At 39.1% G+C, this 17,446-nt stretch overlaps 1 protein-coding gene across 1 annotated transcript in view; it reads right to left on the bottom strand.

Annotated features, from left to right (window-relative positions):
- The window catches only part of LOC121967502 (mitochondrial Rho GTPase 1-like), a 49,038-nt gene extending 48,202 nt beyond the window's left edge, over positions 1–836 (bottom strand). Inside the window, exons 1-3 of the mRNA XM_042517781.1 lie at positions 474–836; positions 266–398; positions 25–174 (exon numbers count right to left, since the gene is read on the bottom strand). Coding sequence (XP_042373715.1) covers positions 25–174; positions 266–398; positions 474–700 — 510 coding nt within the window. The 5' untranslated portion in view covers positions 701–836. The remainder of the gene's footprint in view (positions 1–24; positions 175–265; positions 399–473) is intronic.
- Positions 837–17,446: the final 16,610 nt, after the last annotated feature.

Here is a 17,446-nt window from a genome sequence, read left to right as displayed (position 1 = left end):
CTAAAACATACAACCAACTCAAACCTGAATCTGTCTGACGGCAGAACACTCTATGCATGTCTCGATCTCCCGGAATTGTTGCATGATTGGAGCCATAACCTGGTCCAGACTAACTTGTTGCGGATCATCTCGGAGGTCAAGCTTGCATCCAACCACAAGTACTGGCACCTTTACCTGCCCATCCGGTAAATCAAAGAGAAGAGATGAAAATAAGACCTACTAAATGCAGAGCTAATCCGTGTGAAGAGAGGCATAATTAGAGAACCTCCAGTCGGCGGAGTTCGGGAAGCCAATAAGTACTCAGGCGGTCTAGGGTGGAAGGTCGGTCGCAGGCATAGGTCAAGACAATGACATCGGCGGCCTTGCAATCCGCAATCAGCTTTGCTTTGTGTTCCGGTCTGGAACAGAACAGCATCTGAACGACAAGTAAAGAGGATGAAGATGAAGAAAGGTGGTACATTGTGCGTACATACCTAGAGGAGGTATCGATAATGGTGATGGGGACGCGATCCGGGTAGTAATCAGAAGGAAGACGAGTTGGGGGCAATACGTGGGGAACGTTCTCCGGGAAAGACTCAGTGGCGACGGTTACGATGAGACTAGACTTACCGGTGCCGGCCTCCCCCACCACAACCACCCGGACATTCACCTGGCCAGCGAAGTTCCCTCCACCAGCTGCTGCAGCTGGATCACTGGCCATTGATTGATTTGGCAAACGCCTGCTGGAGGATGGTGAGGGATTGACAGTCAAGAGGCGGCGCCGAGGAAGGTGCCCTAATTGATCAAGGCGTCCGAGAACTTGGAGGCGAGGCAGAGGTTTTAGGGCTGTTGGTATCGGTAAAATACCCCTTTTTCGTATATTATTATTATTATTATTATATATAGTAAAATTAAATATTTTTTTCTTAAAATTTATCAGAACATAAGATTTTAATAATTTTAAGATTATATTTAGAAATTTTTCTAAATAAAATATTTTTTCATTCTATTTTACATTCATCGATTACAATGACTAAGTAGTCAATATTAAATGGAAGTATTAATATGGAAACTGTTTTTATTAATTGTTTAATTTGTTGTACAAGTATTATGTCTTGTTGATTAAAATGTATTTGTCCTATTAAGGAAATCTTATTGTATAAGGGGTCACTAATTTTATCGATATTTTTTAGATAAGGTCTTGCATAATTGAGGAGTCCTAAGAAAACTCTTAGAGCTTTAGTATCTTTCATTTTATATGGAAAAGTAAATATTTTAGTAAAAATATGAGGTTGAAGGGTTATTTGTCTCTGACCTATCTCAGCTCTTAGGAACTCAATATGAATAGTTGCTATTGTCATTTTCTTTCCAGAAATAATAAGACCATGTTTTCCAAATAAGTTAAAAAAAAAAAAATATGAATATGAGCATAATATTCTTGTTTAGTTTTAGAAAAAAACTAGAATATCATCTATATATACACAAGTGAGAAGAGAAACATCTCGAAAAATGTCATCCATTTTTCTTTGAAATATTTGAGGGCTACCTTAAGACCAAAAGGTATAACAAGTCATTCAAAATGTCCCTCAGGGCAGAAAAAGGTTGTCCATTCAATGAAATCAGGATGGATTTTAACTTACCAAAATTCTGATTTCATATTAAATTTAGAGTATCATTTAGAGTTTTAAATTTTATTTAAGAGTTGGTCTTTATCGGGGATTTTATAATCATCTTCTTGACAGTTATCATTGTTAGGATGTATACTAAAAGTCTAGTTTTTTATATGAACATTTATTTTGTAATAAGAATCACATTGGTCAAATGGATGCATTTAGTTAAATGCATCCATTTAATTTATATTGTAGATAACATGGTATGTGGTGTCACACAAAAGATCATGTTATCAATTCCTTATAAATTATAAATAGTAGCTCACAACCAAGATAGATTGGGACAAACCATTGGAATGGTTGTAGTGTAATTTGGTATTAGTTTGTCTTGACTATAAAATTACACTAGTAAACTATGTGTGTATTGAGCATGACCATTTAAGGTTGTTTCTTTTTTTACTGACTGCATAAAAGAACAGAACCTCTGTTATTATGGATGTGCGTACTCTTAATCCTGATATAATAACAAGCATATATACATAGTATTTATTTCTTTAATTTATCAATGGGTGAGATTTATTCATTAAATCAATAGGCTCGATAAGTTGGGAAATAATATTATTTATATGATGTGTTATTGATTATAGAAGGAAAATATGTCCTAGTTATCTAGGTTGATAGTGTCCCCTTGAGAAGCTCATAAGGATTATTATGTAAACCCTGCAGGTGGACTTAGTCCGGCATGATAATGAAGTTGAATGGTACTACTCTTAGAGCTAGATATTAATTAAGCGAGTTGTCAGTAATTCATTTAATTAATGGGCATTCGATATCTTAAACACAGGGAGATTAATACACTCATGATAAGAAGGAGCTCATAATGTAATATGAGATTGGTGCGGTAGTTCAATAATAACTCTTTAGTGGTATGAATTATTATTGATGAACTTGAGTTAGGTGTTCGGGTAGAACACAGGAAGCTCAAGCTCATCAGGAGGCCAAAACAAATTCCTCCTCTCGGTCCCTGCTGTAGCCTCTATAAAGTCCCGTGTTCACCCGTTTTGATTTTTCTTCTTACCCAAATGAGGGGGCCGACCATATCCTTGCTTGGTTCCCAAGCAAGGGGTCGTCCAAGCCCTCTTGGTGCCCAAGATGTGGGTCGGCCAAGCCATGCTTGGTGCCCAAGCATGGGGCCGACCATACAAGAAGAGAAAAGGAAGTTTTGTTGAAAACAAAATTTTTGTTAAAATCTTTCCTTTTATAGCTTTCTACAATGGATTAAAAGAGATATTTTAATTTTATTAAAATCTTTCTTTTTTTGTAGTTATCTACAATGGTTAAAAGAGAGATTTTAATTTTGTTAAAATCTTCTCTTTTTTATAGTTATCTACAATGGTTAAAAGAGATATTTTAATTTTGTTAAAATCTTTTCTTTTTATAGCCAACTATTATAGGAATAAAAGGAAGATTTTGTTTAAAATAAAATTTTGTTATAATCTTTCCTTTTATAGTTATTTACAATGGTTTAAAGAGATATTTTAATTTTGTTAAAATATTTCCTTTTTTGTAACAATCTACAATAGCAAATAAAAGAAAATTTTATTAAAAACTTTCCTTATCAGCCGCTAGCAAAGATTATAAAAGAGGAGGAGGGGATGCTCTCCAAAAACTAACACAACCTAAGGCTCCTCTTTTATTCTCTTGTGTTGTCGGCCCTTCTTCTATCTTCTTCTATTGTCTTCTTTCCCTAAAGGCGGGCGGCATCCATCCTTTCTTCTTCATTAGGGTCGGCGCTCCTTTGGAGAAGACTCTACCTTGGTGGTCGGTTGCTTGGAGGAGAAGAAGAAGAAAAAGAAGGAGGTCTCTTCACTTTGTATTCTTTAGTGACCGAAAGCTTGGAAAAGAAGGAGAAGGTCGGGTGTCTTCATCTTGGTATATTGTCGCCCATACGATGTCCAAGAAGAGGAGAGAAATATAGCAAAAGATCAAGAGGTATTTAAGCTACAAAGAAAAGTATAACTAGTTAATTGTTTCCGCAGCGCAACTAGTTTAGTTTTTTTTTTGTATGAATCCTGAAATACTAACACAAGAGGCTAGTGATTTTGTGTAGCCATTTTTATGTTTTGATTTTGTGCTTCGATTGAGGTCTCTTTAGTTAAACCTAGGGTTTACTGTGAGAAGTTTAAATATTCAATTTAGTTAAACCAAGAAGGACGAGTGTCTCGCCAACGACTTGAAAGTCAATCCTTGAAATAAATATTTAATCAACTTTTGATGAACACATGGGTTAAACTTGGATTAATAATGTTAAGTTTCATTTGCAATCCAAGTTTAATTTTTGAACATCATATAGGTTCAACTTGGATTAATAATGTTAAGTTTCGTTTGCAATCCAAGTTTAACTTATGAAAAGTACATAGGTTGTTAAGAAAAGTTTTGTACTTGTACAAATTTTTATACAGGGAAACAGAACGGAATTCCGAGTAGCACCCAACAATTGGTATCAGAGCTAGTTTTTTGCCTCTGTGTATTTGGTTTTCAGTTAAATTATGCACTTTTCATACATAAATTAGGCAGGATAATAGTAGGATGTGCAAATAGATTAACTCTGTGGTTGCAGGCATCCTAGTTCCAACTATTATGACCCTATTGTGTTTGTGTGTGATTGGACCCTCGAGCATGTCGAGGGCATTTTATGTGTGTGCATGATTGTAATTATTAAATATAGCAGGAGCTGTATTAGTTTTAGGATTTTACATTTTGTTCGATCTAGATTACATGTACATTCCCTTGTGGAATATAGAATTGATAAATGTAAAATTTTATTTTTGTCGCGGATTGTATCCTTGCGAGGCGTGGTGCTATTTGAGGACCAGAGGTGCAGCGGAAAAGGAAGCAAGATAAACGCGACGACATGACCCATTGGCGGCGGCTAGGGTTGGTGGCACATGGAGGACAGCTATGGATGAGGCCATAATAGTTGGAAAATTATTTTTCATATTTATTGCCTTTTATACTGTTTATATGTGCTCTGTGTGTGTGCATATTAAAATTTCTCGTTTTAAATAATTAAGTGAGAGAGGAATTATTTAAATTCTACGGTCTCCATTACTAGTTTGTAAGTGATGCATTCAAACTTGCGCGTTAGATTTGAGTATCTTCATCGGATGAGTTTGTTTGCGGATCACTACATCAAACTTCCTTAATGGATGATTATAAGAAATTATTTTGGTTTGTGTGATCTTCTCCATCTAAAGGGGCACAATCATATTTAATGGACTAAGTATCAAGTAATGGTATACACTTAGGCGCATTTAATAGTATCTTCCCCATTGGAATCATTGCTATTATTTGTGTGATCGAAGAAAAAAACCAACTATTAATTTTATTCGTCATAAAGTTAGGTTGACAAGATAATAAAATTAATGGGTAAAACTCCCTCTTACAAATGTTTAAATTTGTATACGTCCACACTATCGTGACATACAAAATTCACGGTGTTTTGAGGTGTTGGTGAATTTAAATAATATTGATTGAGAAATCAATATTATTTTAAATTCTAAAGTTTTTGTTAGATCGGATAAGTGCGATGGAGGGGGGGGGGGTGAATATCACGCTCTTTTAAAACTTTTCTTTTTCTTTGGAAATCAGAATTGTGCAGCGGAAATTAAAATGAAAGATAAGTTCATTTACTTCGTTCGGAGTCTAGGTCAACTCCTACTCGAAGGCCTGCGGTCCTTGACCGCACTGATGGACAATCCACTATAACCCTTATTTTCAAAATCCTCGGAAAGAAGCAGATCGTACAAATGAGCAAGATAGTAACAATCCTACTATCTTACTAATGAAATAATACAATGCAAGTTAAAAATTAATATACCGACAAAATGTAGAATTTAAAGCTCGATCGGTACTTCCGGATAGAGTAGTTTGAAGAGTTGCAATGAGCTTACAGTACGAACAGCTTGCGCAGAGGTGAGCCTTTTTGTAATCAGAAAGTTGTTACTACCTCAGACCTTGAGCCTCTTTTTATAAGTGTCTTTGAGGTTCGATCGACCGATCCCTCTGTTCGGTCGATCGAACCAGCTCCCTTCCTTCCTGGCTGGAATCTGACGCTGGCTCGATCTTTTGCATTAACTGCTCATTAAGGGTTCGGTCGATCGATCTCTTTTTTCGGTCGATCGAACAGGCTCCTTCCCTGTTCGTCGAGATTTGCGAAGATCCTCATTTAATGGTGCTTTAATGTTGATTGGTTCGGTCGTTCGATCCATGGGTTCGGTCGACCGATCAGCTCTATTTCCTTCTACTTTTGATCGGTGCTGATTAACTGGCCTATGCTGAGTCATCATTGTTCGATCGACCGATCCTCCGATTCGGTCGACCAATCCGGCCGAACCTGCAAAACATTATTAGACAATAATCCTGCAAAACAGATGTTAGCACAATAATATAATAATGCATGAGTAATGTAGGACAGTAGAACTATCTTGATCTGAATTTAAAAACCTTCCCGGTTTCTTCAGTTAAATCAGCGACCTTAGGTTGTTATCTTCAGGAACTCGACCTCACTGTCGCTCCTCCAGTTGTTTACCTCAACTTACCTACCAAACATGGTCCTCCAGACATGTTTGGACTTTGTCTGCTCAGTGTCTGATCGCCTGATCCACTAAGACCTTTCCTGCAATACTATATTAGCCAACAGCAATAATAATACAGAATACAATGGTAAACCTAAACCTAGATTTACCGAGATCCGCTGGACTGGTCGATCGGAAACCATTCGATCAACCTTGCTTGGAGTTCACTCCTTCAAGACTTCTCGTTACCTAAGGTTACCACCCCCTATAGTTTTCTCTACCTGGCTTCACTCACCAAGACTCAATATTCGGCTAGCCAGGGGTCAGGTCCTCCAAACCTATCCATCTGGCTTCCACGATATACCGAGATTTTCCTTGTCTCAGTATTCGGTTACCCAGGGATCAGGTCCTCCAAACCTATCTACCTAGCTTCCACGATATACCGAGATTTCCCTTGCCTAGCCTACAACTAGGACTTCCCTAAATCAAGCTCCATACTTAAATATATTTGTTTGATATTAAAACCTTGGAGGTCGACTGCACCAACAGGTTTGACCAAATATTTTGTGATTCTTAGGATTTCAAATGACTTTCAATTCTCTTGCTGTTATATTGAAAGAGAACAAACTTACTGGTCCCAATTGCATTGATTGGAAACAAAATTTGGACTGCCCTCGTAAAAGGGAGAACAATAAAGGTGTATCTTATTCATTAGTTGTTGAAACATGTTTAGCGGTATTATCTATCGGTACCTGGTGTGTAGATACGGGAGCCACTAATCATATCTGCAATTCATTGCAGGGGTTCCAGAAAATCCGACAACTATATGAAGGGGAAATCACCGTCTACATGGGCAATGCCATAAAAGTGGCGGTTGTTGCAGTGGAAGATGTTTATTTATCCTTTGATAGGAATAAAACATTGATTTTGAGAAATTATCTTTATGTACCAAGTTTTAGAAAAAACTTTATTTTAGTTTCTAAATTATTTAAGGATGTATATTCTATTTCTTTTGATGGCAAAGTAGTTATCAAGAAAAATAGAGTGGCTATCTATTCTGGTACGTTATTTGACAATTTGTACACTCTTAATCCAATAACTCCCACGATGCAACAAATGGAAATTAGTAACACATCTTCTAATTCTAATAAGAGAAAGTAACCTTCGGAAATAAACCAAACATATCTAAGAAATCTCTTTATTCCTTGAAAGTAATTTCTTTGAAAGTAACACATCTTTGTCTAGGAAGTGGCGGATGATCTCTTTATTCTAGGCATAAAGATCTATAGAGATAGATCTAAGAGGTTGCTTGACCTAAGTCAGAATACATATATTGACAAGGTATTAATACGGTTTGCCATGCAGAATTCCAAGAAAGGTTTTCTGTCGATGTCATATGGTATGAGTCTTTCGAAGACTCAAAGTCCCTCTTCTAGAGAGGAGAGAGACCGTATGGATAAGATCCCTTATGCTTCAGCCATAGGATCTATCATGTACACCATGCTATGTACTCGTCCTGATGTTTCGTATGCTTTGAGCATGACGAGCAGATACCAGTCAGATCTAGGTGAGTGTCACTGGATAGCGGTCAAGAATATTCTTAAGTACTTGAGAAGGACTAAAGAATATTTCTTGATATATGGAGGCGATGATGAGCTAGCTACAGTGATGTCAGCTTCTAAACTGACCAGAATGACTATAGATCGCAGTCTGGGTTCGTGTTTTGCTTGAATGGTGGTGCTGTGAGCTGGAAGAGTTCGAAACAGGATAAAGTTACTGATTCTACAACAGAAGCCAAGTATATTGTTGCATCAGAAGCAGCAAAGGAGGCAGTTTGGATCCATAAGTTCATTACTGAGCTTGGGGTGGTTCCTCTCATAGCTGATCCTATAGAGCTCTATTGTGACAACAATGGAGCAATTACATAGGCTAAGGAACCTCGTTCATACCAGCGGACCAAACACATACTACGGTGCTTCCATCTCATTCGAGAGATTATCGATAGAGGATATGTGAAGATTTGCAGAGTACCCACAGAAGCTAACATCGTTGATCCCTTGACCAAGACTTTGACACAGAGAAAGCATGATGGTCACACTAGGTCATTGGGCCTTAGAGTCTATACTGATTGACACTAGTGCTAGTGGGAGATTGTTAGTTATAGCCCTAGAGCCAATCATGTGATGATTGTTATATGGACTTGATGTATCATATTCCTATATGTTTATAAAGGCATTTCTTTATGGTTATTATACTTACTTGTATTGGTGCCAAATAACTAAGTATAATAGCATCCTTGAGTAGAAAGTTCTTATCTATATCAATCGATTGATTGAATCGATAGTGAGATGATATAGAGAATACTACTCTTAATCATTCCTAGTCAAGTATTAACATTCAGGGACAATGTTAATGCGACGAGACTAGCATGTAGGTCAACTCGATGACTTGATCTCACAAGTCATGGATATAGAGATTGTTGGTGCAATATCCCTAGGTCAAGGTTGACCTGTTTGACTAAGCTTGAGTTGGCTAAAGCTTGAGTCTTGATGTTTGGATTTCGATGTTTGACAATACATTGAGACAATACATGAAGATTGTAGGTGCAATTGTTCATGTGGGGAGATTGTGAAGGAGAGTCAAGTAGGTCAAGGTTGACTGGATACTTGATTGAGAAATCCTAGTGAGTGAAGCTAGGTGAAAGTCCTGGTGAGTGAAGCCAGGCAGATGGGAAGTCCTAGTGATTGAAGCTAGGTGAAAGTCCTGGTGAGTGAAGCTAGGCAGATGGAAAGTCCCGATGAGTGAAGCCGAGCAGTGGGAAAATCCTGGTGAGTGAAGCCAGGTGAAAGACCTAATAAGTGAAGCTAGGCAGATGGAAAGACCTGGTGAGTGAAGCCAGGCATGTGGAAATCTAGGTGGGTCAAGGTTGATCGGACACCTGGTGTTTGGAAGTCTAAGTAGGTCAAAGGATTGACCGGATACTTGGCAAGAGGAAATCCAGATGGGTCAAGGATGACCAGACATCTGGTGGAAGGAAGTTCAAGTGGGTCATGGAGGACCGGACACTTGGCATGAGATGGTAAGTCCAAGTGGGTCAAGGTTGACCGAACACTTGGCGCAAAGAGAAAGTCCAGATGGATCAAAAGTTGACCGAATTCTTAGCGGTTGTAAGTCCAATAGGGAGTGGCATGGAACTAGGGAGTTCGGACGTAGTAAACTTCCGAAGGCAATAACTTTTGACTCGGATATCGGAATGAGGTGATCTCAGATGTGAAACGAAGCTAATTTCAAGCTCTATCCAGTTTTCTGCTTTCCAATCTATTGGCTAATCGATTGGGGGGGTTCAATTGATTGGTAAATCGATTGGTTGATGCGAATTCATGCAGAAATGGGCTGAATTAATTAGGTAATCGATTGAAACTTCCCCAATCGATCAACCAATCGATTGGGAGAGTTTTTGAGCGAACAGTGAGCTTCTAAATCGATCAGTTGATCGATTGAAACCTTCAATCGATTGGCCGATCGATTGGAACGCTGGAAATCGCTCGAGAAGCCTTGAATCGATCGGGTAATCGATTTAGGACGATTCCAAGAGCACAGAGGCGCTCTGGATCGATTAATCGATCGATCCAAAGCCTCCCCAATTGATTGGGAGCATTCCAATCGATTGAGATTTGACCGTTGGCGCGGATAAAGCTGTTGGCGAGCATTTTTCTGCGTAGTTCTTTATCTCTTCTCCATAGGTGATCACAGCAAACCTCCACATCAATCTTTTCTTCCTCACCGCCAGTTCTTGAAGGTTCTTAGAGGCTCATCCAAGTCAAGAGGCACTTATCATCTATCTCTGCCCTCTGGGCTTATATTATCATTACTTGTATTGGTGCCAAATAAACTAAGTATAATAACGTTCTTGAGTAGAAGGTTCTTACCTATATCAATCGGTTAGTTGAACCGATAGTGAGATGATATAGGGAACACTACTCTTAATCATTCCTAGTCGAGTATTAACATTCAGGGACAATGTTAATGCAATAAGACTAGCATGTAGGTCAACTCGATGACTTGATCTCACAAGTCATGGATATAGAGATATCAAGTTGACACATGGGTATGCATTAGAGAATGTATACTGAATGACCCGCCATGAGAAAGTATCATGGATCGTTATATGAGTGTCATATACTTTCTCATGTGGCTATTAGTATGACTACTAGTCCTTGGACCTGAAGTCACCATGGATCCCTACATAAGGAGTTATGTACTTTGGTTTCGTCAAACGTCACCTGTAACTGAGTGGACTATAAAGGCGATTACTGGGTATGTAACGAATTATGCAGAGTGATGTAGATGGGATCTATCCCTCCTATATGACGGGGGAGACATCGGTATTCTTGATAGAGTGAGACCACGAAGTGCATGACCATGCCCAAATGAGTCAATATGAGATATTGAGCTCATTTATTTTAGTGAGTCTACTTGGAGTTCAAGATTTAGATTAATCAGAGGATGACACGGTCTATGCCTCACATTGATCAATCTAGATGTCTAAGATAGAAGGACACTTGTCATATATTGTGAGGAGTCACAATTAGTAGTCACAAGGTGATGTTGGATCTCAACATTCTTGTAACTTGGGTAACAATGATGTATTGCTAGATGTCGCTCATTGCTTATGTTTCTAAAGGAGTTTAGAAACATTGCCAACGTTACAAGAACCTATTGGGTTACACACAAAGAACAAGTGGATGGAGATTAGGTTCATATGATGCACCAAAGATTGGATTCGGATTAATTCAAATTAGACTTATTGAGTTAGACTCAATTAGATTCAATTGTTGAATGAGTCTAATTTAAATTTGATTCATTGAGTCAATTTATATTAATGAATTGAGATTCATTAAATTAAAAATTGACTTGAATCAAAGGTTGGATTTAACTCAACAAGGAAGAAAATTGGTCAATTTTGACTTGACCAAATGGAAGTTGAAACATTAAGTTTGACTTGATGTATTGCCACATCATGAAGGTTGACTCATCCTACATGGCATGACTAATTTTGCCACATCATCTCCACCTTATTATGGTGTGCCACCTCATGGAGGTTACACATCCCATTCACTTAATGTGGCCGGCCACATTAAATGAGGGGGTTACAAGATGTGGCCGGCCACACTAATGCTTGTGGAGAGGTTTTGTTTTGTGGCATTGATGTGTGTTTATTGTTGCATCTTCTTCCTTGGGTTCTTCCTCCTCCTTTGCTACTATTGCCGTGGGTTTCAAGCAAGGAAGAAGAAAGGTGAGTGAATCTAATCCAAGAAGAAAGGTTAGTGAAAGTCACATAGAGTTTTTAGAGGAGTGTGTTCTCTTCTTTTTCTTTCTTCATCTTCCAATCCTATCCGAGAGCATCAAGAAGTGCTAGCACACTTGTGGTGTTCTCTTCTCCATCCTTGAGTGTTAGAGAACACTTCTTGTTCGTGTGGATACTACTAGAGGTGTGTACGTTTGAACACACTCGAGATCCGGCGCACCTTGGACGAGCGGGATTCGCAAAAAGGCACGCAATAAGGGTAACCTTCTAAACATGTAGATCTAAGTGTAGATCTAGTTAGTAAACTCGTACATGTAAAATTTTGTTCTATACTCTTTGCACGGATCCGTTGGCTAGGGAGTTTCGGGGTTTCCGCGGCCCGAAAAACCCAACAGTGGTATCAGAGCCACGTGCGAAGACATGTACAAATTTATTTTGTATTTTTATAAAAAATATAGTTTCTGTGAATTTCTGTAATTTCATGAATTTTATAGTTTTAAAGGGTATTTTTCTCGTAGAAGCGGAGCACAAGTGTTTAGACACTTATAGGCTTCGACTACCGAGAAGATTTTTCCGTAACGGCAATGTTTCGACCCAAAACCTTTTGGGACAGCGGGCTAAGGCGCTGTAGGATTGCTTAGGAGCAACTCGCGATGATTAGATCGTGGGTAGGGGTACTTTCCCTAACCCCGCAAGGGGATTTGCTCCGCGATTGCGCCCGAAATCGCTAATCGGGATCGTCGGGAAAAATTTACTCATAAAATTGTAAAAATTATGAAAAATTACAGAAAATTATGAAAATATATAATTTAGAATTATATATTATTTTTGCGATAGTCATGGCCCAAAAAGACCCAATATGATTGGATTTGTGTTGTAATTTATAATACGGCCTGCGTGCCGTCATGTGTTTGTGTGTGCTGTATTTGATACGCGACCTACGCGTCATGCCTCCCTATTTATATTCTGGTTGTAAATTAGATTTAGACTCGAATGTAACTCGAGTTTCAAAATTGTAATGTAAATTTTGAAGCGGTGGAAGGTCCACTCAAGACGGAGTTACGAGGAAGGTGCGAGCAACACAAGGTGGTCAAAAGGAAGGCGCTTGAGAAGCTATTGACCTTAGGTTGACCATCCGATCTTCTCATTGGCTTGAGAAGATCGTAGTAGGGCCATGACATAATCACAAAATTATTTAATTAATTGCTTATGTATGTATGTGATGCATGCTAGTAAAATAGTAATTAATTAGTGCCTAACGATTAGATTATATCTAAATCGTGCACAAGATGCACCCTTACGATTAGATTAGATCTACATCGTGTACAAGATGCACCCTATCGATTAGATTAGATCTATATCGAGTATATGATACAACATCGACATTTAGATTAGATCTAAATCACGACAACTCAAAATGCCTACCGTGTCGTGATACCTACTACTACCTTGATCACATGTCGTTGTTGAATCTGCCAAAGCAAAGCAACACATATTATCTTGGTAGGGTACGGAGGGACAATCTTGGTCCCGCCTATCAACGCATGGGTGAGTACAACTCAATTAGATTGAGTAACTAGTTAACTCAATTGGATCGAGTACAACTATAGGCATTCTTCCAACGGTTGGAAAGATAGGACATAGATCCCATTTATATTAATTCTTGGGCGTATTAGCCAAAGCTAACTCAAGTTTTAATATAAATGTCGATAATGATCCTATAAACAAGAGTTGCATAGAGATGTAATTGGTAAATCGTTACCTACCGATCATACTAAATCTTGGGCGTATTAGCCAAAGCTAACTTAAGGGTTAGTATGATGTGGATCTTGTCCCACATGAATTATAGAATTCAGTGGGAGCATCATTTAGTTAAAGACCTAATTAAATGATTTAAAAAGAATATGATATTTATTTTCTGCATTTTTCTGCTGTAGAATTGCCATGACGTCAAACACGAACATCTTCTCTCTGCGTTCTGTCCTTAAGAAGGACAAGCTCAACGGAGCAAATTTCCTGGACTGGTACAGGAATCTGAGAATAGTTCTCACTCAGGAACGTAAATTGTACATTTTGGAGCAGCTCATTCCGGAGGCACCTCCTACCACTGCCACGCGAGCTAACAAAGATGCTTATAAGAAACATCAAGATGACGCATTAGATGTGTCTTATCTTATGCTCGCGACCATGAACTCTGAGCTTCAGAAGCAACATGAGTTGATGAGTGCTTATGATATGGTTGAACATCTTTGTCACCTATATCAAGGACAAGCAAGGCATTGGAAGAGGAACTCCAAAGAATACCTGGAAGATCTTAAGAAAAAGAGAAATAAGATTTCTACTTTAGGTATACATGTTATAGAAGTCAACCTCTCTATTTCTTCATCGTGGGTATTAGATACCGGATGTGCTTCGCACATTTATACTAATGTACAAGCGCTGAGAAATAGCAGGGGATTGACGAAGGGTGAGATAGACCTACGAGTAGGCAATGGAGCATGGGTTGCTGCTGTTGCTGTAGGAATTTATCATCTATCTTTGCCCTCTGGGCTTATATTAGAATTAGATGATTGTTGTTATGTGCTTGCATTAACTAAGAACATTATATCAGTTTCTTGTTTGGACAAGAAATGTTTCTCGTTTACAATAAAGAACAAATATTGTTCCGTCTATTTAAATGATATGTTCTATTATAGTGCACCTCTGATAAACGGACTCTATATTCTAGATCTTGAAAGCCCTATTTATAACATAAATACCAAGAGCTTCAAGTCAAATGACCTGAACCAAACCTATCTCTGGCACTGTCACTTAGGTCATATAAATGACAAGCGCTTATCCCAGCTCCATAAGGATGGTTTGCTAGACTCATTTGATTTTGAATCTTATGAGACGTGCGAGTAATGCCTACTAGGCAAGATGACCAAGACACCCTTTAGTGGGCACAGCGAAAGAGCGACTGATTTGTTAGGACTTATACATAGTGATGTATGTGGCCCTTTCAATGTCGCGGCTAGTGGCAGTTATAGGTACTTCATCACATTTACTGATGACTTCAGTAGATATGGTTATGTGTACTTGATGACACATAAGTCTGAATCCTTTGAAAAGTTCAAAGAATTCAAGAATGAAGTACAGAACCAGCTTGGCAAGAGTATTAAGATACTTCAATCAGATCGAGGTGGAGAATACCTTAGCCATGAGTTTCGTGACTATCTAGCTGAGTGTGAGATTCTATCCCAACTCACTCCTCCTGGAACACCACAGTGGAATGATGTATCCGAAAGGAGGAATCGTACCTTATTAGATATGGTACGGTCTATGATGAGTCACACATATCTTCCGACATTCCTTTGGGGCTATGCTCTAGACACGGCAGCTTTTATACTCAACCGAGTTCCATCCAGGGCCGTGATAAAGACACCATATAGGATATGGACTGGAAGAGATGCCCAAGTGTCTTTCATGAGGATTTGGGGATGTGAGGCCTACGTTAGACGTCAAGTCTCAGATAAATTAGGACCCAAATCCGACAAGTGCTACTTTATAGGATATCCCAAGGAAACTAAGGGATATTACTTCTACATTCCCAGTTAGCACAAGATAGTTGTGGCAAAGACTGGAGTTTTTCTATAAAGGGACTTTGTTTCTAGAAAGACTAGTGAGAGTACATTCGATCTTGAAGAAGTTCAAGATGCGGATCCTAGCACTGAAACCTTGATGGAAGTTGAACTGGAACCACAAAGTGTTGTGGATGATGTTGTTCCACAAAGAGTTGAGGAACAACAACCAGTTCAAGTAGACATACCTCTTCGCAGGTCTGATAGGGTACGTCGTCAGCCTGAGAGATACTCATTTCTCTTGTCTGACCATGATGACGTTGTGCTCATAGAGGATGAGGCTACCACCTATCAGGAAGCTGTGATGAGACCAGATTCTGAGAAATGGCTAGAAGCCATGAGATCCGAAATGGAATCCATGTACACGAACCAAGTATGGACTTTGGTTGATCCACCTGAAGGGGTAAAACCCATAGGGTGTAAGTGGGTCTTTAAGAGAAAGACTGACATGGATGGACTTATCTATAAGGGTCGCTTGGTAGCTAAAGGTTTCAAGCAAATTCATGGTATTGACTATGATGAAACCTTTTCACCAGTAGCGATGTTTAAGTCCATTCGGATCATGCTTGCTATTGCAGCTTACCACGATTATGAGATCTGGCAGATGGATGTCAAAACCACGTTTCTGAATGGAAACCTGCTCGAGGATGTGTACATGACACAACCTGAGGGTTTTGTAGATCCACAGCATACTGGCAGAGTATGCAAGCTGCATAGGTCCTATAAAATCACTCCTAACCTCTCAAAACACATTTGTATACATTTAAGGGGAGCTTTCATGATGAAAACAAGGATGAATTGGTTAAGAAAGACTAAGTAGAGGTTTAGGTTGAGATTTGATTTCAATATTGAATTTTTGAACCTCAGAACTTCTAAATTTGGATTTCATATATGTTTAGGGATTCCAAGTCATTGTTGGTGCAACGACAGAAGTTACGTGTATGTCTTTAGGGGGAGTTACTCTTTAAGGACATGAAAATTTATTTTTCATACACCTTGGAAGGTGATTAACTTTCTTTCGTGAAAATGCTCAAGGTTGGACATTTGAATACAATGGAAAGTGGATATCTTCATTGTTTAAGTGGTAATGCTCAAGGGTGAGCATTAAGGAAAATGAAAGGTATAGGACTTTCATTATCGTGTTGTGAGCCACGAGTGAAGTTGTGAACAACGTTTGGTAACTCTTCAAGGGGAGAGTTTTTGATGTATGCCAATAGGGGGAGAATATGTGGTTAAGTTAGGCCTTCATTACCTAAAGAGGGAGCTTGCTCTCTAGGAAAGGGGGAGAATGAAGGAAACCATCATTCATACATTGGCATGAAGAAAGTTGAGGCTATGAGATTAGCCTAACTTAAAGGTATTGTTAAATATAAAAAAAGGGGGAGATTATTGGTACAATATCCCTAGGTCAAGGTTGACCTGTTTGACTAAGCTTGAGTTGGCTAAAGCTTGAGTCTTGATGTTTGGATTTCGATGTTTGACAATACATTGAGACAATACATGAAGATTGTAAGTGCAATTATTCATGTGGGGAGATTGTGAAGGAGAGTCAAGTAGGTCAAGGTTGACTGGATACTTGACTGGGAAATCCTAGTGAGTGAAGCTAGGTGAAAGTCCTGGTGAGTGAAGCCAGGCAGATGGGAAGTCCTAGTGATTGAAGCTAGGTGAAAGTCCTGGTGAGTGAAGCTAGGCAGATGGAAAGTCCCGATGAGTGAAGCTGAGCAGTGAGAAAATCCTGGTGAGTGAAGCCAGGTGAAAGACCTAATAAGTGAAGCTAGGCAGATGGAAAGACCTGGTGAGTGAAGTCAGACATGTGGAAATCTAGGTGGGTCAAGGTTGACCGGACACCTGGTGTTTGGAAGTCTAAGTAGGTCAAAGGATTGACCGGATACTTGGCAAGAGGAAATCCAGATGGGTCAAGGATGACCAGACATCTGGTGGAAGGAAGTTCAAGTGGGTCATGGAGGACCGGACACTTGGCATGAGATGGTAAGTCCAAGTGGGTCAAGGTTGACCGAACACTTGGCGCAAAGAGAAAGTCCAGATGGATCAAAAGTTGACAGAATTCTTAGCGGTTGTAAGTCCAATAGGGAGTTGGCATGGAACTAGGGAGTTCGGACGTAGTAAACTTCCGAAGGCTATAACTTTTGACCCGGATATCAGAATGAGGTGATCTCCGATACGAAATGAAGCTAACTTCAAGCTCTATCCAGTTTTCTGCTTTCCAATCGATCGGGGGGGGGGGGGGGGGGTTCAATCGATTGGTCAATTGATTGGTTGACGCGAATTCATGCAGAAATGGGCTGAATCGATTGAAACTTCTCCAATCGATCGGCCAATCGATTGGGAGAG

This window comes from Zingiber officinale, chromosome 1B, assembly GCF_018446385.1.
Source record: "Zingiber officinale cultivar Zhangliang chromosome 1B, Zo_v1.1, whole genome shotgun sequence".
Lineage (NCBI taxonomy): Eukaryota > Viridiplantae > Streptophyta > Magnoliopsida > Zingiberales > Zingiberaceae > Zingiber > Zingiber officinale.
This window is presented reverse-complemented; position numbering and strand designations above follow the sequence as displayed.